Raw genomic sequence first — 25,969 nt, forward strand, 5'->3', positions numbered from 1 at the left:
TGTATATGCCAAAAACTTTTTTATTTTGGGTTGGAACTTTTTATGAGGATACATCGTTGTTGGTTTTTGTTAGTAATAGTTGTAATTTTAGCTATAGTATAGGTGGTTACAGTATATGCACAGCAATAAACACGAGACACAAAAAGAGTTCCATGAATGCCAGGGCCCAGCTGTGGCTGACCAGACTAATTCTACCTATGGGCTATAGGCTCATCTCTCCTCTATAATGTTATAATCACTAGGGGTCAGGCAACCCTTCCTCGTACAAGGGTTGGGAAGGGGGGGTGCTGAGTAAAACCATGCCAGTCCCAAGATGGTGGACTGAAAAACTAACACCTGAACAATGGTGTATTATAACTTTACAAATTGTACATGACATGAGAGGATGAACTATAAACTGCAGACAAGTAATAGTTGTCTTAGCAGAGTTAAACTAGTGGAAGCAAAGTGTTTCCAGTAAGTTTCCTCCCAAAACAACAGATATACAGTTACACCCAGTTTCCCACATCTCTAGCATTTTGGCAGGGGAGGCAGGTGGTCCAGTCTAAGAGACTTCCCCTCCTTCCTTCACTACTCTCACAGAATCAGCAATGGTCCTAATGAAATAGATTCATTACAGACCAAGAGTAGATGAGTTGGTTTCTTCTTGCATTGTACTATAGACATATCTGACCTTGATCTGGAGGGCACATAGGCCTAATAAATACAATTTGAATTAAAGGGTACTTGAGTTATCAAAAGTGGAAAAATCTTCAGGGTCAAACTGTTCTAGAACTGTCAATGGTGTTGTATTTTACCCCATTATAGTTACCATACATTTTAGATTTCTCTCTGAGGCTGGGGTATGTACAATGTCTGCCACACTTCCTGTTCCTCACTTCCATGAGACTTTGCAGCTGCCCCTAAACAATGAATGGGCTCCAAGTATAAAGCATAAGTTATTATGCAGCTACTAATAATCCTAGACACAGAAAAAGAGATATCAGCACAATAAAGAAAACTCTTTGCTGTCTGTTCTTCCATCAACCACAACATACAGGCAGTTAGTTCCAGCATCAAGAACAGGTAGACTTTGCTTACATTCACTTCTGTAGAGCTGCAAGACACTGCAGACTCCTCTCTGAGCAGAGTACAGGCAAGGAGCACAGAGCAGATGTATGTAGCTACCCCTCTAATACTTGTGCTTGATGGTTTCCAAAGACAGATTTTCACTAGTAACACATAGTGAACAGCAAATTATCAAAGAGGAAGATACATGCTGGCAGGAAATTTAGAGTTTTTTCAGGCTGAAAACATTGACCTTTTTAAATAAAGTGCATTACATTTTGGTCCACAATTACATGTTCTGTTTAATAAGACTAAGTTGTCTGAAAATTCGTCACCATTTAAGACCACCCAGAGATAATTAAGTATAGCACACATCACCATAGGACTATTATATATGTATATAAGAGGTCTATATACCAATAACCACTACGTGCACTACAGTAGAGTCCTGTTTCTGTGCAGTCCAGAGCCAATCATAGTCATGAGCTCAATTGTGCCTAACAGGCAGTTATTTATGCCCGCACTGCCACCCAGTGCCACTCCCTTACATAGAGATTGATGGATGTTAATGAGCGGTGACTGCAGATGAAAGACGCTACTCTGGATGAGATGGCCATGAATGGGCTATGCTAAACAGCTTATTTACCTGTAGATTACAGAGGACCTTTCACATCCTCATCTATGTATGGTATTATATACCATTAGAAAGCCAACAGTGCACTGAATTCAGCGCACTGTCTGCCTTCCTAGTATGTGCCCCAGTGCTGGAGATATTGCTACTGTTAATTTCAGCATCGATATCTCCCCCATCAATACCAGATGGGCAGACCTTACGGTGCTGCATCATCACTGGGTTGTGAAGAATGTTCCCCCTGACAGTACTTTTCCATAGACTTGAACTGTCAAAGGGGTGCTCCTTACCATCCAGCGATAACACTGAGCTGTAAGACCAATCCTTCTGATAGTGGGGAGATATCGGTGCCAAAATTAACGGAATCGTGAATTCAATGCACCATGGGTTTTCTAGCGGTATATAATACCGCCCATCGATGAAGACATATAAGGTCCTCTTTAAAAGCAGACTTTCTCAGAGGCAAGCTTACACTTTGACACAAATAGGTATCTTCAGTATGACTGAAAATGTTCATGATGGCAGATTCCCTTTAATGGAAGATCATTCAGACCTTAACATGAGGAGAAGCATTTCTATATACAACCAGGAAGCTTTGGTCAACATAGCTATATACAGAGGAGACTTGAAGCTCCTGGCCCGCAAAATCCATAACAGTGTTCCCACCTATGTTCCATTGATGATACTAATATCTTATTATGTGACAGAGGGCATTAGCGCTCCTTCAGGCACCAGCACCAGGGTGCATATGTTACCTCTATGGCTTTGTTCCTAATTATGCAGCAGCAGTTTGGAATACATTGGCCTGAAGTATTATACATTGAGGTGTCAAAAAGACTCCCTAAAAGTAAATAACCCAGTCAAAACACTCCCTTTCATAGGAATACAGCAGAAGTTGATGCACCAAAATGTATTTACAGTAAAATATTCTTTCCCTGAAGAATGGCAGGATAGTAAGACTAGCACATACTGTATGGCCGGGATATTTTTGCTGCTCATATTTCCTTGTGCATTTGTTTTTTTCCTTTACACAGACATGATTTATAGATCTTGTAGTTGCTGCTATTTGCACCAAGCCAGTGAATATCCAATCACCTGTCGCTCTTTTCCTCCACCCCCTATAAGTGAAAAAGCAAACACATTACGTGAAAGAGCTCCTGGAACACTTAGAAGTTGCTCATGTTTGCAAACTGCACAGTTAGTAGCCGGCTAAAGTCACAAATAGTGATCGATTTCCAAAGAATGATTTATATAGGCAAACACTAGGGAACAAATGGGCAGGGTTTTCAGCTAATTCCCTTGATATTTTTACTATTCATATTTTACATAATGTAGTGCTGTGTTTAGATAAATCTTATTTTCTGTACTTTCTTGTTTTTCTGTGTTATTCCTTAAATTGGAATCAATTGGTTTGACCATTAAAATAGCCATTTTAGATAAGAGACATAAAATTATTAATGTTGGCTATACATTGGAAGTCTCTGGGCAAAAAATGTGGTGGGAAACCCCCATGGCAGCTTTTGGGACCATATCTGTCCCACTATAACAGACACATAAACAGCGGAGATAGCCGAGCCAGACATTATGGAGGAAAGCCATATAAATGCTATGACAACTTGCTGCCTCTTCTTGGCCCGGTAGGATTATTGAGCAGCCATCAAGGCAAGTTGGTATGTCAAAGTCATTACATTGGTATATCTGGTAGATGGGCAAAAAAAAGTATATCTGGTAAGTTGCTGCCTAAAATTAATACAAGATACATACAAGAGGAAGCTTCCAGTTTTCATCAGGACTGGTTGGCCATTTAATAAGGGGTCTCCTGACTCTCCCCTGATAGCACATGTCAGAAGAGATAAGGGTAGAGGGAGATAAATTGCTGCCAGAGGAGTCTCCATTAAGGGTATATACATGCTCAGCTGAACCAAGAATGTATGTATCTGGGGGTCGGGAGAGATAGCTTGTGTGGCCTACAACTATCTATTGTGTATGACCAGCCCTACAAGCAGTAAAGGAATAGAGAATACACAGTATCCATTTGTAAAGTCATATAAAAAATTAGATGAGTCATTTCTTTGATAACAGCTCCGTGCATAAAGTAAATGATGACTATAAGTCTATATCATACAGGTACCTATTTGTATGTAATGATGGGCAGCTCTGAGGTTCTTGCATTTATATAACACATCTTTACTGGAAAATACTATAAATGCAATATTTGTGACTGGTGCACAGTACACCTGGCGCTTTTCCAACTGTGTTATTACTATGATAGTGGTATCATATAGCAGATATTATGCACAAGGGAGAAGACACAAAATAGTGCTAAACCCACCACTGCTTTCTCGTTTTACCATGTTTTTGCAATAGCTAATGAAACTACAGCTACACCGATCCAACAGTTATCATGTAAATATGGTCATAACAGTTATAGGACTTTCCGTTTTAACAGTTTTCTTATTTTTTCACCATATTTAGAAAGAAGAAGCCATCATGGTTCCCTGCGGACCAGTTTTATCTGTTGTTCGATGTTTACTTAGAAGGAAGATTGTAACATTAGACAGTCTTGAAGACTCCAAGTTATGTCGCTGCCTGTCCACCGTGGACCTTATCGCTCTGGGAGTTGGAAGCACACTTGGAGCTGGAGTCTATGTTCTTGCTGGAGAAGTGGCAAAGTCAAACTCCGGACCCAGCATTGTCGTTTCCTTCCTTATCGCAGCATTGGCATCTGTAATGGCAGGACTTTGCTATGCTGAATTTGGAGCCCGAGTGCCAAAAACTGGATCAGCTTACTTATATACATATGTCACGGTTGGAGAACTCTGGGCATTTATTACAGGCTGGAATCTTATTCTCTCTTATGTCATAGGTAAGGCCTACATTATAATGTAACAGCTAGATGCTGCCATTGGTCTGCTTTGTAAGTATTTACTAATGAGATCTACCTGATGTGTGCAGATGGATTCACTACATGAGAAATAATAGTAAAATGCTCAGCAGAAAAATCAGTATGGAAGTAAATAGAGATGGCACACTTACACATATTTTGCCCAAATTTTCTACATGCTCTAAACCAGAACTGCAGTGGGTTAAATGGCCACAGAGTAAATGCAGCAAATATTACTTCTGGACATTGTGACGTCTATTTTAGAAAATTCCTATGTTCTTCATAAACCAATAATTCTAGAACATATTATATCTGAATTGTGCCAGTCCTCTGTTATTCCTCTTAGATGTTTAGGAATAAATTGACAACTGAGTGTTTCTATACCTTTTGTGTCTCTCCACAGTCTACATGGCAGTGATTGGAATGGACAGTATAGTAGTATACCCCCAAATGGTAATATCCAGTTGTCAATTTAGTTATAAATTTCTAGGAAGAATAACTCAGGAACGGCAGCACATACTCCAGAATTGTTATTTCATTGGAAATACAATTATTAAGTCAAAAAACATGTCAGGAGAACTGAAAAGTTACTGATGGATTTTCTATTGTCAACGGTGCCCATCAACTCCTTTTCCATAACATGACCCCAACTGTCCTCCAACATCTCCCTGGAGAAATAAAGATAATGAGCAAAGAATTGTTCTTGTTCTTAAAGAGGTTCTCTAGTTGAGTTTTCCACCGGATAGGACTTCAGTATGGGATCTGTCTACAGGTGCTGGAAGCCGCTAGTGGACAGGCAGCACAACATAGCGGTTTTTCAGCTGAACTATAGCGCTGCTCCTATTGCTTGAATAGAAGTGGTGCTGCACGTGCCACCTGTCCACTAGCAACTTCTGGCACTTGCAGAATCTGGATAGGATCGGTTATCAGTATGAAAACTCTGTATGGATCCAGAAAACTCCTTTAAGGCCCATTTCAATCCATGGACAAATGAATCGTGGTCAGAAAACTTGTAATGAAATACTTAATGGACATTACAATTGAGGAGGAAACCGCAAATCGCCAAGACAGTAAAGTATTGTGTTAATAAAATGAGGGTATGCTTAGCAATCACATATTGTGCTGGAAATAAAATGTTTAAGGCATCTTGATCAAAGGAGAAGAATAATATTATTATTCTTTATATTTGATCTTCTTCAAACACTCGGGACATTTTACTTGGAATTGAGTGAATCGTCTTGAAGAAAGACTGTTTATTACCAGTTGAAAAGAATTAACTTTTTCGTCCTCACCCCGTGCACACTTGCAGCATAGTGATCTGTAATGCTAGGAGTCCCTGCCTGCGTGCAGCCTGACTATCCCATACTCTAGGTACAGAATGGATTTTTCTGAGAAGATTCCCTCTTGTGCATGGAGCCTTAAACTTGCACCAGATGTCTGCCTACTCCTTGGATGAAATCCTTCTTTTTTAAACCTATAGGAACCTGATATTTGATGTATCGGTATGCTGGGTCATTTTCTGTGAACATTTCCCAGCACAAATCTCTAACTTTGCCATATGTTCCTAGCAGGTATCTCTTAGCTGAGGTTCACATCCCAGTATACTTACTATATAATGGATGTCAATGGTAGTAGTATCCAAATGTTTGGATACAAAATTTTCGTATTGTCATATAATACAACAATAATTCTTCAATATAGAAGTTGACCAAATTGATCTACTAAGGGGTATTTTTAAGGATAGTTCTACTAATGGATAGTTTTTTTTTTAGGATCGTGATCATACTGATTAACCCAAATCATTTTTGACATATCTTTGCAGGTACCTCCAGTGTGGCACGGGCATGGAGTGGTACATTTGATGAACTTTTAGGAAAGCAGATTGGTCAGTTTTTTCGGACTTATTTCAGGATGAATTCACCTGGTCTGGCTGAATATCCAGACTTTTTTGCAGTTTGTCTTATATTACTTTTATCAGGTAAGAGTCTGATTTGTAACATATGGTATAATTCTGTCTGGTTCACTGTCTACGCCTAAAAGCTGCTTATGTTATATGGGAAACCCATATGTTTTTCATTCTATTTCTATAGTTATTAGTACACTATGTGTACACTATTTCTGAAATATTGATCTATTGCATAAAGTACATCATAACTTTTACAACATCATAGCATTTCTTATTCTTCACATTTTCTTTATATTTGTATAGTCCAATGAGGACATAAAATTACATTCAAGTGGATGACATTGAAGTTCCTATAAATTGTCATTTGACCATGGTGGAATATTCATAGTCTTGAGTACTGAGAGGCATTGGGGCAGATTTATGAGGATTGGCATTTTCAATGCCAGTCCTTAGATTTTCTGCATTGGCAGAGGATATGTGTCATTTATTAAACTGGTGTAAATGATCATAAATCTGGCAGGGCCAATGGTTCTGCCCATTCCACACCCCTCGCTACACCCCCTTTCAGGAAAGTGGTGAGGGCAGTGTAGAAAAGAATTGGAAACTTTCACAAAAATAATCAACGTTTTCATGCCGATTATACCAAAAAACTGATGTATAAGGCATTGTAAATATACCCCATTGTCTCATGAAGCCAGAGATTACCTCAGAAACCATGTGAAACTTGAGGGGGAGCACAATACATTCCTGCCATATGAAGGCATTTAACAGATTGGACCTGGAGGATCAATTTCAACTTATTTTACTTGGCCAATGTTATACACTCTCACTTACCTGCCTGGAGAGGGCATAGGTACCATGCTTAATGCCATCATTTGTACCAGCTAATCCAGAGACACCCTTTTTATGTTTAAACCCTATACAGGGATCTGGTGTACCCTGCAAGGAATCCTCAAGGTGCAGATCTAGAGGCATTCCCTCATTGACAATGGTGGAATAGGAGCATAGACAGAAACTATCCAAGAGTCAGTAACAGGTAGCCTAGAACATAGTCTAGAACAAAGTGGAAGCCAAAATCATGCAGAACAACAAGTGCCAAGCAAGAATGAAAGGGATTACACAAGAAGATGGTCAAGTAAAACCATAGTCAGCAACAAGAACAATACAAATGGAAAGCCACTAGATCACCAAACCTGCAACCTCCACCTTTAGGTACTAGAAGGTCTGACTGAGATCCATAGTTCGGCTAACAAACTCCTCTGAACAGCTGATAAGCAGCAGAGTGCAGAGCCCAGGGGATTAACTATTGCTATGCTGCAGCAAAACATGCATAAAAGAAAAACAGAACTATACTGGAACCCGGAGAGGGGTGCAATGGCAGTAATACATCTGTATTTTAGTGTCCATTTGGACCTTATTCTACTATAGTCCTATTTCTGTTTAGTAGAATGAATACCAGAATAGCTGAAGCTTCTCTATTAAGTGCACATTTTATTAGACAATATATGCTGTAGCTTTTAAGATCTACATCCAGCGTATTTGTCATACACTGCACATTGGTTTTACGTTGTAATGTACTTTGCCCTTATTTTCCATGTAGCGATCCTGATTTCACAACTTATTGAATCATAGGCCCAAACAAATTAACATTTGACATTTCTTCAGGTTATTCGCGTGTCTGAGGGTGTAAATCTCTAAATGCAGTCTATCCAGTATACATTCAATATATGCTTTGTGTATACAGTCAGGTATAATTTTAGGGAATTCGGAATTAGTATTCATAACCATCAGTAAGGAGAGTGTTGCCCATTCTCAAGGCATTACCTTGCATGGATAACATATTAATTTCAGATGTCATCATGTAATTCCTTGAATTTGTGGTCGCTCTAAGCTTTAACTCCTTCATTGCTATAAATATTGGTGCACACTCAGGATTCAAACTGGAAATATAGAGTCATAAAATTATTTTGCTTTTACTTTGCTGACGGCGTTACAATCCATTTACCATCATAATTTGTTTTACATGATATTCTAGTTCCAGAAGTATTTGGAGCACATGGAGCACATGAGTTAGTTCACATGGTCATAGAGAGCTGATGCCTTAATCTCCTCATAATGAGGAGTGGGATTATGTGTGAAGGGCTGATTTATGGGGAGATACACACACTAGCTGCTAGCCGGATGGGCACTTGCCCACCATGACTAGGCATGAACCACACATAGTACATTTTTTGCTTGCCACAAAATGCCATAGTCTATATGTTGTACACTCTCTATAAATACTAAGTGCTGTCCATTCGTCTGCTATTAGGATTATTATCATTTGGAGTGAAGGAATCGGCCTGGGTGAACAAGGTCTTCACAGCCGTCAATGTCCTGGTCCTCTTGTTTGTCATGATCGCTGGATTTGTGAAAGGAGACGTACAAAACTGGAAGATATCTGAGTCCTTTCTTCAGAATATCTCAGCTCCACCTGGGTAAGAGATATAATAATAGTTGGGCCACTGATTCATGGATCACTGATTCTTACTAATACTCTTACTTAATCTTCTACCAAATGGCCATGCCAACCTTATTACCTCTCATCACAACTAGACTAAAGTTTACCTATTATAAAAAAAATAAATATTCACAGTCACTCCATAGGCAGATGTAAATATACACATTAGTTGTATTTCAGTAAGAAATATTCAGTAAGAAATATTGCCTCCCTCTGCTGGTTTCTGCAGTGCACATTTTCTCTTCCCATGCTTCCTGACTTGGTTGGCTGTTTCTGATATAATGTAATAGAGGGAAGGACCAGCCTTTGCGGAGCCTACTCTTTTCAGACCCCAGAGTATAATAATTAGAGACCCAGAGGGATACAAACATAACAAACTACTGTTACTTACCTATCTCCTGACTCCGCTGCATTCTCTGTCGCTGTCGGCCATCTTCCGGGACGTCATGTGACCGGGACCCTGCGTCGCGGGTCATATGATGTCACGCAAGTAGGCCGAAGCCTGCCCAGAGCCTGGAGAGGTAAGTAATAGAGTTTTATATGTTATCTTACCTCTCCCGGGCCTTCGACTGATATACTTGGGGGTCCGAAAAGACTCCGGAGTATAATAGTGGTTGTGGGGCCCGCGCCGTCACTTACCGATCCCAGCCCCTGCCAGGATCAGTAAGTATATAGGGCCCATTACCGCCTGGAGTTACTCCAGCTGGTAATGGCCTATTTAAAAAAAAAAAAAAAAATGCAGCGGTAGCGGCTGTCGCCGGGCCCCTAATGTCCCGGGCCCTGTGGCAGCTGCCTCCGCTGCTTCCCCGGTAGTTACGCCCCTGCTATCACTGACTCCCTGAAACACAGAGTGAGAACCTGCAGCTGCATCTCCCTCCTCCCTGTCTTTTATTTACTGTTTTATAGTAGAACTTGGTGGATACTGCAGAGCATGCGGGAAGGGAAACTGCATCCTACATGAGGATGAGGAATATATCTCTTTCCCCTAATAGGATACAGTAAAACCTCTTTGAGATGTTAACACGTAAACCCAACATGGTATTTAGATGCTGAGAACTCAAATTTTTTTCAATAATTATTGAAAATCTAAAGTTTTGATAAAATTTTTCTATTCTTTTCTACCACAAACCTCTAAATACACATCCAGTGGAGAATTCTGTTATCATGGAGGACAACAAAAAGCCAATGAAAAGGGACTGAAAAACAATTTTTCAATGACTTTTCATTGACTTTCGTTGTTGTCTGTAATTTATCCCACTGCCGCAAAATAGGGTTAACTATTTAACTTATTTATTTTTTGGTCTCATTCTGTAGCTTTATTAGATTTTTTTTGGTGGGTTATATAAAATCTATACTATATTATTTAATTTTTTTATCAATACTATCATTCTTTCTATTATTGTTATTTATTGCTGTATGTAATTTCCTTGTACATTATAAATATTACAACCATAGACCACTTATCAAGATGTCATACATGGCATATTCTATATACACTGAACTGGCTTGTAAACACTTTAATATTCTGCCTTGTCTCAGCAACTATGTGTCATATGAAAATGTGACGAGTAAACACGGAGCTGGAGGCTTCATGCCATATGGCATGACTGGGATGTTGGCTGGCGCTGCTACTTGCTTCTATGCCTTCGTTGGATTTGACTGCATTGCAACAACCGGTAAGAACTAGTGTGCATACGACCTTTAAATAGATGGCAGAGGACCTGATAGCCCTATTGAATGAGGCCGGCTGGAATACCAGCACAGGCAGGAAAGTCTTTCTAGACCAGTTACTAGGACAAGTGGCAACTATGCAAAGACAACAGCGTATGGAAATGTACTTAGCAACACCAGTGTGGCCCACTTATTGTGTCATCGTGACGCATAGTGTGCAATTGCCTCATAGTGCTACTTGCTTATGTTATGATGATTTTCATATCTGGGGAATAGCATTTGCTTTTTACTTTTTACATTTTCTATGCCAATTTCTGCTTTAGCATGAACATTAGCACTATGAGTCTGATCACACACACTATATTTATGTTGTTGAGTATTATACAGTGTAGAAATAACAGGGGAACAGAAATGTATTATTTTGTGTGTTAGCGTACATCTTCTGCCAATCTCATTATATAATCCTTACCCATCTCAATATTTATGTATGTCACTATAAGACCCTACATAGAGAAGATTCAATCCTTTCCTGGCTTATTTCTAAATGGTATGGCGACATAATGGCTATGCCTATTTTGCTGAACTATAACAGTAACACCCAACCTATTTACAGCTATTCAAAGGGGATCTATTCACAAGGGTAGATCTACTGGATCACCTATAAATGTCTCTTTTTTCCAGAAGAGAGGAGGTGTGGGCACTCTCCATTATAGTGAATTAGAGATACAAAAACTACTCAGTGGAGTCAGCTATTCCCTGCTGTTTTCTGTCCTCTTCAATGACGTCACAGACGTGGGTAATGCCGACATCATTATGCGGGCAGAAGGGGAAGCGGAGGTGGCAGTGAGCAGGAATGGGGATTGGTAAGTAAATAGGGCCCGTCACCAGCAGGGATTACTCCAACAGGTAACGACCTATTAAAAAAAAATCAACAGCCCACTGGACTCCCCTAAAGTTGCAGGGCCAATGGCAGCCACTAAGGCTTCTACGGCTGTACTTATGCCACTGGTGTTTTGTGCTGCCTTATCTGAAAATTGGATATGACAGAGGGACAAAAGCTGAGCTCTGTGATATATAGGTTTATATGAGTAAAAAGCAGAGTAAATCCTAACAGGACTCGTAGGAGATAGAGATGAGCGAGTAGTACTCGATCGAGTAGGTATTCAATCGAATACTACGGTATTCTAAATACTCGTACTCGATCGAGTACCACTCGCTATTCGAGTGTAAAAGTTTGATGCAGAACCATCATTGATTGGCCGAATGCTATACAGTCGGCCAATCAACGCTGGTTCTTCTCCTACCTTTAGAAGTCTTCTCCGTGCAGCTTCCCCGCGGCGTCTTCCGGCTCTTCATTCACTCTGCCAGGCATCGGGCCTGGGCAGAGCCGACTGCGCATGTCCGCTTGTAGTGCAGGCATGCGCAGTCAGCTCTGCCCAGGCCCGATGCCTGGCAGAGTGAATTCCGAGCCGGAAGACGCCGCGGTGATGCTGCAAGGAGAAGACTTCTCAGAGGATCCAGCCCGACCCTCACTCGTGGACTTGGTAAGTGTAATTTGATCGAACGTTGCCTACCCCTGAAACGAGCATTTCCCCCATAGACTATAATAAGGTTCAATATTCGATTCGAGTTGTCGAATATTGAGGGGCTACTTGAAACGAATATCGAACCTCAAACATTTTACTGTTCGCTCATCTCTAGTAGGAGATACAGTAAGCGTCCTATTTACCCTGCGCATACACATTGATTGAAGTCTGTGTACACATTGATACATGGAAAACTGTCAATCATTGTGTGTGGGCGGAGTTTCATGATTCACTGTCACTTGTAGGAGTCAGGATTTTCTCAACTTCTACTCTAAAATCCTGCTCCATAACACATAAAGCTATATATCACCGAGCTCTGCTTCTCTCTCTATGTCATACCATATGCAATATAAGTAACTTGACAGGTTCACTTTAAGTATATAGTCTAGAATATAGTGGTTACATGTAGCTTTTACTCTGTAATCTTTCTTCATCAGTTTGCTTTATGTAATACATTAACATTAAATGTATAAATGCATCTGCTGGCCAGAGGTTAGCTTTATCTCTGAAACCCTAATCTACAATATTCTAATATTATGTATACTGAGCCATGAAGATAATGTATATATGGATCACATGCAGCCAGTGACCAGGATATCATTCTCACCTGTACTTTGACCTGTTTATTTGCAGGAGAGGAAGTGCGAAATCCACAAAGAGCAATACCCATAGGAATCGTGACCTCCCTGTTGGTGTGCTTTATGGCTTATTTTGGTGTGTCAGCAGCCCTGACCTTAATGATGCCTTACTACCTATTGGATGAGAAAAGTCCTCTTCCTGTTGCCTTCCAATATGTTGGCTGGGGCCCTGCTAAATATGTGGTGGCTGTTGGGTCTCTCTGTGCGCTGTCAACCAGGTAAACACTTAGAACCAGTAGCTCCAAAGTGACTTCACTAAGAGATTTACTAAGATTAGTTTCTTTTAATGTACAATATATATTGTCAAGTTTTGGCTGTTCCTTTGACTTTATGAGCACACGCATTTTCATATCATGCATTGTATTAGGATCAGTTAGGCTGGCCATACACTTTAGATATACGTTGGCTTAATGCACTGATTCCGACCCATTCAATGTTCATGGAGGCCTCCCAGCCACCCCCCTAGGGCAGATGTCAGGGGAGATGAGGATCAGGAAGTTGCATTTCAGTATGCCTGATCCTTTATTTTCAAGATTCTCAATAAGACGTGTCTCCATCTGAAGTGTTTGGCAGCAGCTTTCTCCTCTCTTCGCACAGAGAGCAGGGAAATGAGGAATTAGTAGAGACAGTCAGGAGAGCGTTCTACCGACACATATCTTATTTATATGGCCAGCCTTATATATGTTTTGATTGAATCTTTACAATTGACATCCATAAGTAAACGATAATAAGTCTAACGTTTGGTCCCTTAAAGGGGTTGTCCAAGAAATAACAAAACTTATCAGTGTATTGCTTTTATTACTAATATACACTTCAGTCTCCTTGATCCCCGTTTATTACCTTTGCATAGGGCGGCTGGGAGGCCAGAAATCTTGCTCCCGTACCTCTCCAGCCGATTCTCCAACTCACAATCACATGACCAATTTTGTTCTTTTCACTGGACCTGTGGCCTGAGTAGAGGGGAGTTGGTGACGTAAGTGAGAGTCAGATTGGCTGCAGGGGAGTAAGAGGAATGGAAGCTCCAGCCTCCCCAGCTGCACTCCCAAAGATAATAAATGTTGTACTGGGGGAACAGGGTGAATATAAGTAATATAGTATGAGTGTGTATGTAGCAGATAATTCAGTGGCTCCAACATTTACTGATTCTTGGCTGTGTGAGTTTTCAATGGAGACAAAGCTGCACAACTTAGAGAAGGAACAAAGTATGCAGCACTATGCTTTCAATATCAATCCCAAGGAGACTACTCCAGCCTTGGATTGGCAAACAAGGATCACTGTACCCTATTATCCTGATATATGGGCATCTCGGCGGTGGATATTCAATATACCGTAAGATGGAAAAAAATAATGGAAAATAAGTCTGATATTTTTTCAGCCAAAATAGCCCCTATAATTGTTTATCGCTCAGCTTTTACAGACCCATGAATAGGAAACATGTCTATCTGCATAGTAATATGGGAGCATTTATTAAGTGAATGTATATATCTGGGTAGGTGTATCTGTCCAGACACTATAGAAACTAGTTTACAACCCCGCCATGCTGATTTGGAATTCATAATAGTTTTCACCCAACTTTCCTTGAAACAAATAAAATTGGCAGAAGGGAATCCTTCAAACTAGGCAAATGGGGACGATAGTTATTGGTGTATTTCTTATTATATTTATCGTATAGAGCCTGAATGATTTAGTTCTTTATATAGGGATTGTGTTGAGCAATGTGCTCTATAGATGGCTCCTTGTAGAGCATGTGGAACTGGCTCTGGAGATTAATATATGTTTTGTGGTAAAATATTCAGTAGAACTTTTATTTTATTGAGTCCCATCCCTGCTTCCTCTCGGCTTACACAGGTTATTTCATCAAAAACATTTATCACTAATCCCTTGGATCGGTAAAAATGTATAATCACTGGTTGGACCCCACTGATGACTAGTACATGGGTCCCAAACTCACATCCTGTGGGCGTTTGAGTGATGTGAGGGTCTTGCATGCACACTGCCACTCTATTCAAAGTCTATAGGACAGGGCTTGGGTATCTATGTCAGTCATATACACGTTAAATGGAGTGGCAAGATGCATGTGTAACTACTGCAGAATAGGGACTTGAGACCCCAATTCTAGTGATTGTGGATTCCCAGCACTGGATCCCCCAGCAGTCATACATTGATTACCTATCCTAACACAGAGAAGTCTGCCAATTTATGAATAAATTAATAATTAATAAATCATTATATTTAAAGAGGACTATTCATCACTTTCGTTAACTCCAGCTCTTTGCATCTTCAATGGGTGATGCTCCACTGACTCCAGTGCAGATTTTTAGAATTTTTCTCTAGCCCCCTACATACCTGAGCAATCAATGCAGTTAGTTACAGCATCTAATATGCTAATCTTTCTTGGATGTTGGATGTCTGTTGCAACTGCACAAGAATCTGTGAAGCGGTACCTATTAAATTATGTGAAAAGTTGGAGTTGTTCCAAGTGGTGAAACGTGGTGGAGGTACAAGTTGAGACAAATAATTTCCATCAAAACTATACTGTATGAATCTACAGCCTTATACAGCAACATGTTCAATATGACAAGGCATGGGAATCTGATCCTCTGACATTGTAGTATGTGTATTTAGCATACAAGTGGATGTGGGCCTTATATGCTTGTATGGAAGAAGTGCTCTCTATAAAGCTCCACATCTAGTAATACTCACTGAAGGGGCTTCTGCCATAACAAGAGCAAAAAAATTTTTAAAAACGCTCTGCATTCAGTACAGCGTATTACATGATATTTTCATTAAATATGCTTTGGCCACACGGGCATTTTGTAAATGCTCTACTTCACATTTTTGCCTAAAGTTCCCAGCAGTTCATATTTGGAGGACTCCTTTAATCATATACAGATTATTAGATATAGCAAAGTCTTGATCACTATTAGAACACTGTTACTGGTAGATTTCTATGTCTCAGTTAATCAGTTTACCATTTGGATTTCATAGATAGACCCTAGAATCTACTTGACTGTATAATCTTTTCCCAAAGATGGATCCTTTAAATTTTGACCTGTTGGGAATCCTGAAAGATTTTCTCCACTTAAATTTAGTTTTAAAAAATCAGAAAAATCAGAGTCAGAGAAAAGAGTGGGTTATTCCCTTCCAATTCTTATTGTCACTACTATGCCTTCAAGTTCAGTGACAAATATGTCTTGACTTTCTAGCAACCCGGTTGTCAGACATGATTGGCCAAGCAGTCCTGAATTTGCTTGGATTGTTCCAAATTTCAGAAAGAAATTGAAGCAAATTCAGCTTGTCCCGATCTAAAAATGGTCATGGCTTATTGAAACTCAGATTGTCCTGATTTTACCAGGAAAAATCTGCTATATGAACTAGGACTGGTGTAGAGATGGGTAAAACATCTTGGTGGTGGTCATCTCACGTCAATCCTCAGCTCAGCCCGCAGTATTAATTTTCTCCAGAAATTTAGGTGGGGAATATCTTAAAAGACTAGAGGGAAAACTTTGGAACTCAATGGTCAAAAAGATAAAGAGTGCCCCCTGCATGCTGTTAAATGTATTAAACTTTATATTTATGCGGGCTACTCACAGCTTCACTATTTGGCTACAGAAGGTTAACCGAGAATAATATATATTTACCTGGGGGCAATTGTGTGGGTGGAGGTCTCTAGGTTACTAGCCCCATTAATTCTTTGTAATCTCAAGGCTTTGTATACTATGGTGGTGGCTTATTGACTGTAATTGCCAATTAATTTCTCTCTCACAATCTTGCATGACCGGTGTTTTGCTGTATTGCATGTGTTTGATTTTTATTCAGTCTGCTCGGATCCATTTTCCCAATGCCTCGTGTAATCTATGCTATGGCGGAGGATGGGTTGCTTTTCAGATCTCTAGCTCAGATCAGTCCCAGGACGAAGACCCCTGTAATTGCCACCCTCTCGTCTGGTGCAGTGGCAGGTGAGATCATTCAGGAGTAAATGGTACAAACCAATGGGAATTGTAAATGTATTGACGGTGACATCAGAGTTTTATTATTATGTGTTCTTCTTTCTGACTCCCCAAATCTGTTGACATCCTTTAATCCATTTCATATCCTTAATCCTTAAGTCTACTTTATTCTCTCGTCATCAAGATATTTAACCGTGTACCCTTGAAAACCACATGTACTAAGATGATGGATTATTTTGGTACCATTACAACCATAGACCGGTGGTAGTCAAGGGTAACTGTTTCTTCAAACCATCTCACTTTGGGCTTGCTGACTTTACACCCGTGTAGTTCTTTAGCGCTAAAAGCAGCTTTTCAACATCCATCATTTTTCTATTCTAGCCTGCTGGGCTCTATGTTTCCTCTCCCCCGAATTCTGTTTGCCATGGCAAGAGACGGTTTACTATTTAGATTTCTTTCCAACGTGAGTGAACGGCAGTCTCCAGTTGCTGCCACACTGACAGCTGGTGTGATCTCTGGTAAGATGTGAAAACGAAGATCTGTGGAAAATGGCTCATGGTGGTTTGCATGCAAGTTTATCAATGGGATCTGCTTTGTGTCTTTCTCTGCATGTAAGTCAGGGGTGAGCTATGGCCTTAATTAAAGAGGTAAAACTAAAATCGGAAGGGAAAATTTCAGACATGCAATAAAGAATAATCCATTTATGTCTGGTCCTTTGTTGTTTTTATTTCTTATGTATGCATGAAATACATGGGATACATGGTGTTAACACTAAAAGAGGCAAGCATATTGAGGTCTGAACCAATAATCAAGACTGATGTCATCGAATCATTATATGACATCACAAGTTGGTCATTAGTTCTGCTCACAAATTGTTTGCCCCAATGGTCCTTAGTAATAAAAGGCAAACAGTCTACATCCACCACATCTATATTTGTTATAATGTTGAGAATCTGTGAAGGTTTTAATACTTCACGTCTCAAATCTGGATCCCATAAAATGTACCCTAAGTAACCTCGTGTAACTTTTAACAAGTTCTGAATGTCCACCACCTTGTTCTATAAATTCTAAGAAATCATATGACATTCATGATGAATTCCTTCAATGCACTCGAATTTGCCTTTTCTCACTGAGGACCAGTGTGTAGAGGTCAGGCACATTTACTTTATTCACAAACCTGTAGAATGTAACACATTTGCTGTCATCATTTCCATCTCTCCTTGAGTCACAAAGTAGACCTTCATCGTTTTTGCCAGAAACAAAATCTTGTAAAAGTGAATTTTCCTTGCAATTACTCAAGCTGTCGACGCAACGAATCTCCTTAGGAAAGTGTTCATTGTTAAAAATTCTCATTTCATTTCAGGCATTGAAATGAGGAATTTTGCGTTTGTTATAACACATGGAATTGGATTTCACAAATTCTACACCCTTCCCCATGACTTGCCGTAGATCAACAGTAACAATAATGATACAAACAGTATGAAAACAGAAAGTAGAAAACAGATGTGCTATATATGGGTTATATGTGTAGGTATAGTAAAAGAGAGGGGGGGGGATATAATTAAATATAATATTTTAAAAAATTATATTAAAATATTAAATATATATTCAGCATGGGTAATCTGTTTATAGAATAACAGCAGAGGGAAAAAAAAACTGGAGCGATGCGTACCTGATTTGGGGGCATTTTAAATAAAATGATACCTGATTTATAATCAGTATCAGCAAATTGATAAATAATTTTGTGGGAAAAGATTCAGTACAAAATGTAATTTCTCTATTGAAATCACTCTGTGCTAAGCTCTATGATGAGAATTTAGGGAGGCAGACCTATAAGTGACTGACAGCTATCTCTGTATACACAGTCGTAGAGGGGAGGCTGTCAATCTCTGATAGGTCTGCTGCCTTGATGTCTCAACATAGAGCAGAGACTTCAGTAGATAAGTAGGTGGCTTATCTCCTATGTGAACAAAACGGTCATGTGTTGAAATTCAACATGCCCATCATGTCCTTCTTTTCCCTTACAGTACATCCCTTGTACTTAGCTTATACATCCCAGTAACACTATCCCAAGATAATTGGCTGGCCTGTTGAAATTGCTAGTTTGGCCAACTTTACTCTATGGGCTCCTTAAGACTAGGTTCACATCTGCATTGGAGTCTACGCTGCAGGTTCTGCTGAAAATCCGTGGAGAGAAAAGTCCTGCAAGGAGGACATTTTTCTTTGTCCGTTTCAGTATAAAACCAGTGGAAACCCAATGGACATCTGGCAGACCCTATTATAGTACATTGGGTCTGCAGGTGTCCTTGGGTAAGCACTTTCCTAGTGGACAGGCTCACTGTCTTTCGGGTCCCCATGTGGACCGAACAATGGAGAGACGAACGTTAGTGTGAACCTAGCGTAAGCCAGGGTCTGCAGTAAGCCTGCGTGCTACCATATACTGCCCTATGACAGCAGCTTTGAGTCTATATTTATTATATTCCAATATGTATAACTGGCAGAAATTTTAGGTTCATACATTTGTTGACATCTAGGAGAGTTGGTATATGAAATGTTGGATTCTACAAGTTTGTACTCATGTAAGATTGTCATCATGCTATGTTTGCCATTGTTATGTAAAATGTGTGAACATGGATAGTAAACCAAGAAGCTGCAGGTATTGGAATGGGCCATGCAGCAGAAAAGGACCCATTTTATATATGTATATACATTATAGTGTAAAAACATAGCATGCTGGTAATAAATGGTGCCTGATAAGACTAATTCTTGGGCTGGAGTCGGAGAATATAATTTGCATGTATTGTGTTATTTATGCTTTGCTCTTGGTCATTATTTGTAATCCTGAAAGCTATGCTGTTTCCATTAGTTTAGAGCTTTTTCAAGAATAGAATTCTATTTCCATTCACAGTGAAGATCTTACATACAGTAGCTTAGTAAAGTGACACAATACAGGATTGCCTGTGTCTTACTAATAGCAAATGATATCAAATAAACATGTAGTGTTCCTCTCACCATATCCATAGACATCTGGTTATGTAATCCTGTAGCGAGTAGACTCACTTTACATAGGGATCTTTACTAGAGTATGTTTCAAGTGGTGTCTTCTTATCCGTCAGATCTTATATGTCACAATTTTACTTTATATTCCATGTTTTACTTTCTCGTAGGACATTACTTAGTGTAAAATATTTATCCAGATAAAATTACAATACCTTCAAATATTCTGAATAAATCTATGCGTTCACCTATACTTGTTCAGCTATTATGTAACTATATGGCACTAAAATATGTTGTTTTTTTTTCCCCATAGCTATAATGGCCTTCCTGTTTGACTTAAAAGCTCTGGTTGACATGATGTCCATTGGAACACTCCTGGCTTATTCCCTTGTGGCCGCCTGTGTCCTCATCCTCCGGTACATGTCATATGTTATATTCCTTACCATCTCATCAATTATTTTATGTACAGAGATCACAATAATGTAGCATGTTGTTATTCTATCCATCTATCCTACTAGAAATGTACAGCATGAACAAAATAACCACATAGTGCGACCAATTGGGCTGTGACCTCGACCAATTAGGGTTGTCCATATCAGGACATTTGTCAAGTTCAACTTTGTTGCATAGATAGGAGTGGTTTGAAGGCATTTAGTCAATGATCTCTGTCCAGATGGTCCTTGTCCAGATTGTATTCTAGAGTAAATGAAGATGAGACAAATTTGTCATAAGTATTTCTCTGCAAATTACAGTAGGATTAAAGGATAGATCATCAGTATCTGATCTGTGGGGATTCAACACCTGGACCCTGCAAAGATTAACTGATGCGACTGCTTCTGTTCACCAATGCAATAATAGTGGACACCTAGTGGAAGTAGTCTTCTCCTATTCAAGTAATAAGAAAGGAGCTGAATCCCCATCCATGGTATAGAATTGCAACTTTGCTACTATAATTGTAATAGGAGCTAAGCTGTTTCTGCTCCCCATCCACTGCTGTAGCTTCTGGCACCTGTAGCCAGCCGAATCAGCTGATCTGTGCAGGGTCTGGGTGTAAGACCTCCACAAACTACCAAAATGCATTTGGGACTGGAAAACCCCTTTGAAGTAGGTCTGACAGCAGGAAAAATCAAACTAATGATTGCACCTTGTAGAGTGGCTTCTTCACTCTCCCAAGATGCCTTTCTTATTATTCATTGCAGTTCCATTTTCATTATATTCAGGATTTTATTCTTATGCAAATTAGCTAAAAAGTGATTTTGGGGCATCTCTTCTCTTACTAGGGCTTCACTCTTTGCTCTAGATAATTCCCCCCCCCCCCCGATAACCATCTAGCTCTGCTCCCCTGCGCTCACCACTTCAGTGGCATCTTCTACTCTGCTTGCCATCAGGGGCAACTATCTATAGTGGAGGAAGAAGCCTTTGCAGAAGAACAAAAATGCCCCTAAAGCCCTTTAAGCTAATTTGTAAAAGAATTAACATTGATTTTCATGAAAATGTAGCTGCAACACAGAATAAGAAAGACATCTTTGGAAAGTGTAGAAGCAGGCCTACAAGGTACTCCCATTAGCTTGTTAGACTCCTTTTAACTCATTTCAGCTGCATTGGAGATTAGTGGAAGAAGCCCAATACCTCCATGTAGCTTGGTTGTCCTTCCAAACTGGCTCCAGATTCCCAGGAGATGAAGCTCTCTGACATGTGAGGGAAATGTTACTCATTTTTTACATTAGATTTAGTTTTGCAAGCCTCTGATTTGCTTTTACCATCTTGTTAGATAATGTATTTAGTTACATTTACAGAGCTGTGGGGAGGCATCAAAAAGATCCCTCATTCATTAGCTGACAGGCCAGGAAAATACATAAAACAAGGTCAAGAGGTCCCTTCTTCAGTACAGTCTGATCCCATTATAATTCGGTGGAGATGACTGGGATTTATTGACCCATGCATTGTGTTGTGTTTAACACTTTTGCATTGGGTGGTCTAAATCTGCAAACTATCAGTGGGAACTTTAGCAGAGAAGCTGAAATTGGCTTTTGCAGTACAGTCATGTGTCAGCTCTTAGCAATTTTTTTCATTATCTCAAGTCCCTTACTTTTTTCCCCTTGGGGCTTTGCCTTAGCTGGCCTTACAGCTGTCCAAAGCTGTAGAAGATACCTACAGTACCATTAATCTCTCAAATAATAAATGATGGTAGATTTAGTCAGATGAGAAAAGCAAATGAACATTGTTAACATTACATTTTAATTGTTTGTTTTTGCAAAAGGAATAGTTTTATACATTTTAAGTACAGATATAGCAGAGCTAAGTCATGTATACGATGATCTTATAGGGAATACATCATGAGAAAATGACCGGTTGCTTAAATCTAGTTTTTAGGCTGCAAATATTTTTTAAGAATTTTTGGTGATTTTTAATAGTATTCCATCTTATCTATATTAGAAAAAAACTAAACATAATGCAGGTCCAATTATGTCTAGTAAGGCTAAAATAATCCCTCACTGCCTGTTTTCTGGAGATCGACCATGGTCCTTGGGCACATTGTAATGGAGAAGACCCTATTGATAGCTATGGTAGAGTTATTTAAAGGGGTATTCCCACGTCGCATACTCACCAGTCTTCACTGCTGTAAAATCTTCTTTCTTCATAGTTTCTTGCATCATTTGGTGGGCGGGGTGTCATGCAACCTGCAGTTTAGCCCCCAAATTAGCGTGTAGCTCCGCCCACCGCATAGCGTGATCCTATGGGGCGGCTGAAGGGCCTGTGATGTCATCAAAGGTCCTCAAACAACACTATATGCACAATACTGTCTGTCTCTGTTATAATGAACACAATTGAATTAGCTAACCTGATAAATGGGAGAACAGAAGACGAGTTCAGAAATGAAAGCAGCTCCTCTCCTCTATCTGATAGCAGGAAGCTAGTGGTGTAGACACAGGAATAGCTAGAAACACAGGCTCGCTCCCGTGCACTTAGCCCCTCTTCCCTCCCCCGAGAGCAGACAGCTACATCACTTGACTTTTGAGCAGATAAGTCAAGGGCTGTGTCAACATTGAATAGCAGGAAGCTAGTGGTGTAGACACAGGAATAGCTAGAAACACAGGCTCACTCCCGTGCACTTAGCCCCTCTTCCCTCCCCCGAAAGCAGACAGCTACATCACTTGACTTTTGAGCAGATAAGTCAAGGGCTGTGTCAACATTGAATTGAATAAAGTAAGATAGTGGACAAACAAAGCAGTTTTGCTGAAGCAGTGTATTTAGGAAAAGTCTTAAATCCACATTAACAAGCAGTATAGATAGGATCTTTGTGATGGGATAACCTCTTTAAGTATTTCTTGTTAGCTATCTCACTCTAACTAAGGTCCCTTGCACATCATAGTGAAAAATGGGCATAAGGGATGGTTTGTTAACATCTGTCACACGTCCATGGGGACATACATATGCCTTTTTTTTCAAAGGACCATTTTATTTGGGCTGTAAAAAATAGGACACATCCTATTCTTGTTCAATGTCACAGACAGACAGATAAACCAATACAATTCAAAGAGTCTTTCTGTAATGTCCAACAAAACATATTTCAATCTGTTGAAATATGGATGAGTTGGTTGGGTCAAAAAAAAAAAATCCTTTCATCCAATGTAGTTCATCCATTTTTTAACTGACAGATAAAAAAGGAGCCAAACCAAACATTAAAAATGGACAAACGCCTGGGAAACTGATGAAATATGATTGGCATACTAATGGAAAATGGACATGAAAAATGACATTCATCTGTTATTAATGATCAAGCATAATAGATTGGCCAAATGATGGCAAGTTTTCATGGTCCCTTCATGGATTTGAGTGTATTTAGGGATCCAAAAAATTGATCATGGGAATGAATGGCCAGCATTCACATGAATGGACTTTAAAGTGGCAGAATATGACGTTCGAGGGAATGTGGGGTCAGATATGTAAGGGTGTACTATCGCACTTACCTAGCTTTTATTTTTTTTTTAAGAAAAAAAGACTATTTTACACTTTTAGCTTTATTGTTAATCTTTGTTTGTAATTACTCTGTAGATATTATCTTTATAGTTGTTGGAAAATGATAAAATGGTAACAATATTTGCCCTGTAGTAAAGGGTCTCTATAGGGTCTCCATACATAACTATAATTTATTGGATAGTGGGATAGTATACAGAGCAAATGTCAGTACCAAACTGCATAGACCCTTCGAGGGTTATTGTGAGTGTTAGAAATTAGAAAGACCCGAGAGCATTATTATACCTGTATTATCACAGACTACTTGTGAGTTATTAAAGAAGGATAGTCTAGGACAACAGGAACTGGGTCAAAGTGAGGAAAGCATGATGAATGAGGGTAATATAGGTAATTACTTGATATTTCTGTAGTATTTTACCAAGTGCTTAACTTCTAAATCCTGAAGTTTAAATTTGTGCTATAAAATGCTCAGCTGCAATTCTTACCATGTACAATTTTAATATATTACTTTCTATATTTCTATATAGATACCAGCCCGGCCTCGGTTATGAGAAGCCTAAATGTGTTCCAGATAAGGAAATGCTATCTGCCTCAGAGAGAGAATCAATGATGAACGAATCCCAAATTATCATCCTACAAGAACAGGGATTTAGCTTTCACTCCCTTATGTATCCTCCAAGCCTACCGACAGAACAGTCCGCCTCTGTGGTTAGCTTACTTGTGGGAGTTCTGGGTAAGATTATGTATATAGTATCCATATTAGGTCCCTGCAGTTGGGATATGTCAAGTTGGTGCTACCTAAAGGATAGACCCAGTCTTAAGATCATGGAAAGGCTAGTCTTCACCTCTGCATTGACTCTGGGAATACAGGCACTAGGGTTGAGCAATTGGGATCGGAAAAGATCGGATTCCGATCAGCAATCGAGTAAATTTCACAATCACGATCAGAATTCCGACCCAATATTTTCCAGCAGGATCAAGGTCGGAGATTATTTCAAGATCGGCTCAACCTTCAAGTGACTTTTCCCATAGAGAAGCATTGACTAGGGTTTTTTTTCTCTATCTCCTACCATCCCCAAGCTATAAATTCTGTTAGTTTTAGTACAGTTAGGTTCTCTACTGTCAGGTGAGTGGTCCTGAGATGGAGAAGACAGCCTAGGACCATTCACCTAAGAGCAGAAAACATAATTGTGCTGAAACTAATAGAACTCATTACTCGGGAATGGTGTGGGCTAGAGAAAAAAAATCCAACTGTGGTAATATCAGTGGAGAAGCATCCACCGAAAGATGTAAAACATTAGAGTTGGTGGAGGTGGTGAAACATCCTTTTTAAAAAGCCTGTGACTTCTAATAAATTTAGTAAACTCTCCCCATTGACTTCAATGGCCTCTGTGTAATTCTTTGTTGGGGGAAGAGTGATTGTTTAATTTCAGTAATCACCGATCAGGACCTTTGCTTTATGAGGAACCCCAATCTGTAAAAGATCTAGTACAGTAAAAATTTTCAATAAACATAACCCTTCTTTTCTCCTCCATTTCTGCAGCATAGCTCCCATCATCTCCTCCTGTTTGTATTTCCAATGCACCAGCAATGCGTCATATATCCCCAGTGTGGCAGCTGCAGGCAATAACTGGCTTCAGAAGTCATGTACAGTAGTCAAAGCTGCAGCACTGGAACACAGTAATGATATAACAGATTGCTGTATGTGACCCCCTGAGACCCGTAATTGGCTGCAGTGGTCACAGGGGAGTCCTTTATGTAATTTCTGGAGCATCAGAAATGGAGACCAGAGAGGGTGACAGGAGCCCCACTGATGGTATGGAGGGGAAAAGAATGGGTAAGCAGCAATTTATTTTCAAGCATTCCCTAACCTAACCATTTACTAGTATTTTTTTCTTTTTTGCAGCACTTGTAATTTGTGCACTGAGCGTCCTCACAACGTATTCAATTGAAGCCATAGGAAATGTAGAGTCTTGGAGTATCGCACTTCTTGTTGTATTCATCATACTCATCTTATTGATCGTTTTAGTCATCTGGAGACAACCTCAGAACCCGCACAAAATCACTTTTATGGTAAACATTGCACAGTATACTTGAGAATGCATATATTATAACCTAGGGTTGACAGTCTATACAGAGAAATAAAAAAAAAATGGGTAATGTACATATTATTTTAGTAGA

The 25,969-nt window shown here is 39.6% G+C and overlaps 1 protein-coding gene across 3 annotated transcripts in view; it reads left to right on the plus strand.

Annotated features, from left to right (window-relative positions):
* SLC7A2 (solute carrier family 7 member 2) overlaps positions 1 to 25,969 on the plus strand; it is a 73,200-nt gene that overhangs the window by 41,756 nt on the left and 5,475 nt on the right. For 2 of the 3 annotated variants that reach the window (XM_075258778.1, XM_075258777.1), the window contains exons 2-10: positions 4,154 to 4,544; positions 6,385 to 6,540; positions 8,780 to 8,945; positions 10,508 to 10,644; positions 12,859 to 13,081; positions 16,683 to 16,822; positions 20,124 to 20,226; positions 24,316 to 24,521; positions 25,695 to 25,861. In XM_075258778.1, the coding sequence (XP_075114879.1) occupies positions 4,169 to 4,544; positions 6,385 to 6,540; positions 8,780 to 8,945; positions 10,508 to 10,644; positions 12,859 to 13,081; positions 16,683 to 16,822; positions 20,124 to 20,226; positions 24,316 to 24,521; positions 25,695 to 25,861 (1,674 nt within the window). In that variant the 5' untranslated portion in view covers positions 4,154 to 4,168. Of the gene's footprint in view, positions 1 to 4,153; positions 4,545 to 6,384; positions 6,541 to 8,779; positions 8,946 to 10,507; positions 10,645 to 12,858; positions 13,082 to 16,682; positions 16,823 to 17,194; positions 17,332 to 20,123; positions 20,227 to 24,315; positions 24,522 to 25,694; positions 25,862 to 25,969 lie in introns of all 3 variants that reach the window. The other variant, XM_075258779.1, reaches the window with a different exon arrangement.

The sequence above is a fragment of the Leptodactylus fuscus genome, chromosome 1 (genome assembly GCF_031893055.1).
Source record: "Leptodactylus fuscus isolate aLepFus1 chromosome 1, aLepFus1.hap2, whole genome shotgun sequence".
NCBI classification, from domain to species: domain Eukaryota; kingdom Metazoa; phylum Chordata; class Amphibia; order Anura; family Leptodactylidae; genus Leptodactylus; species Leptodactylus fuscus.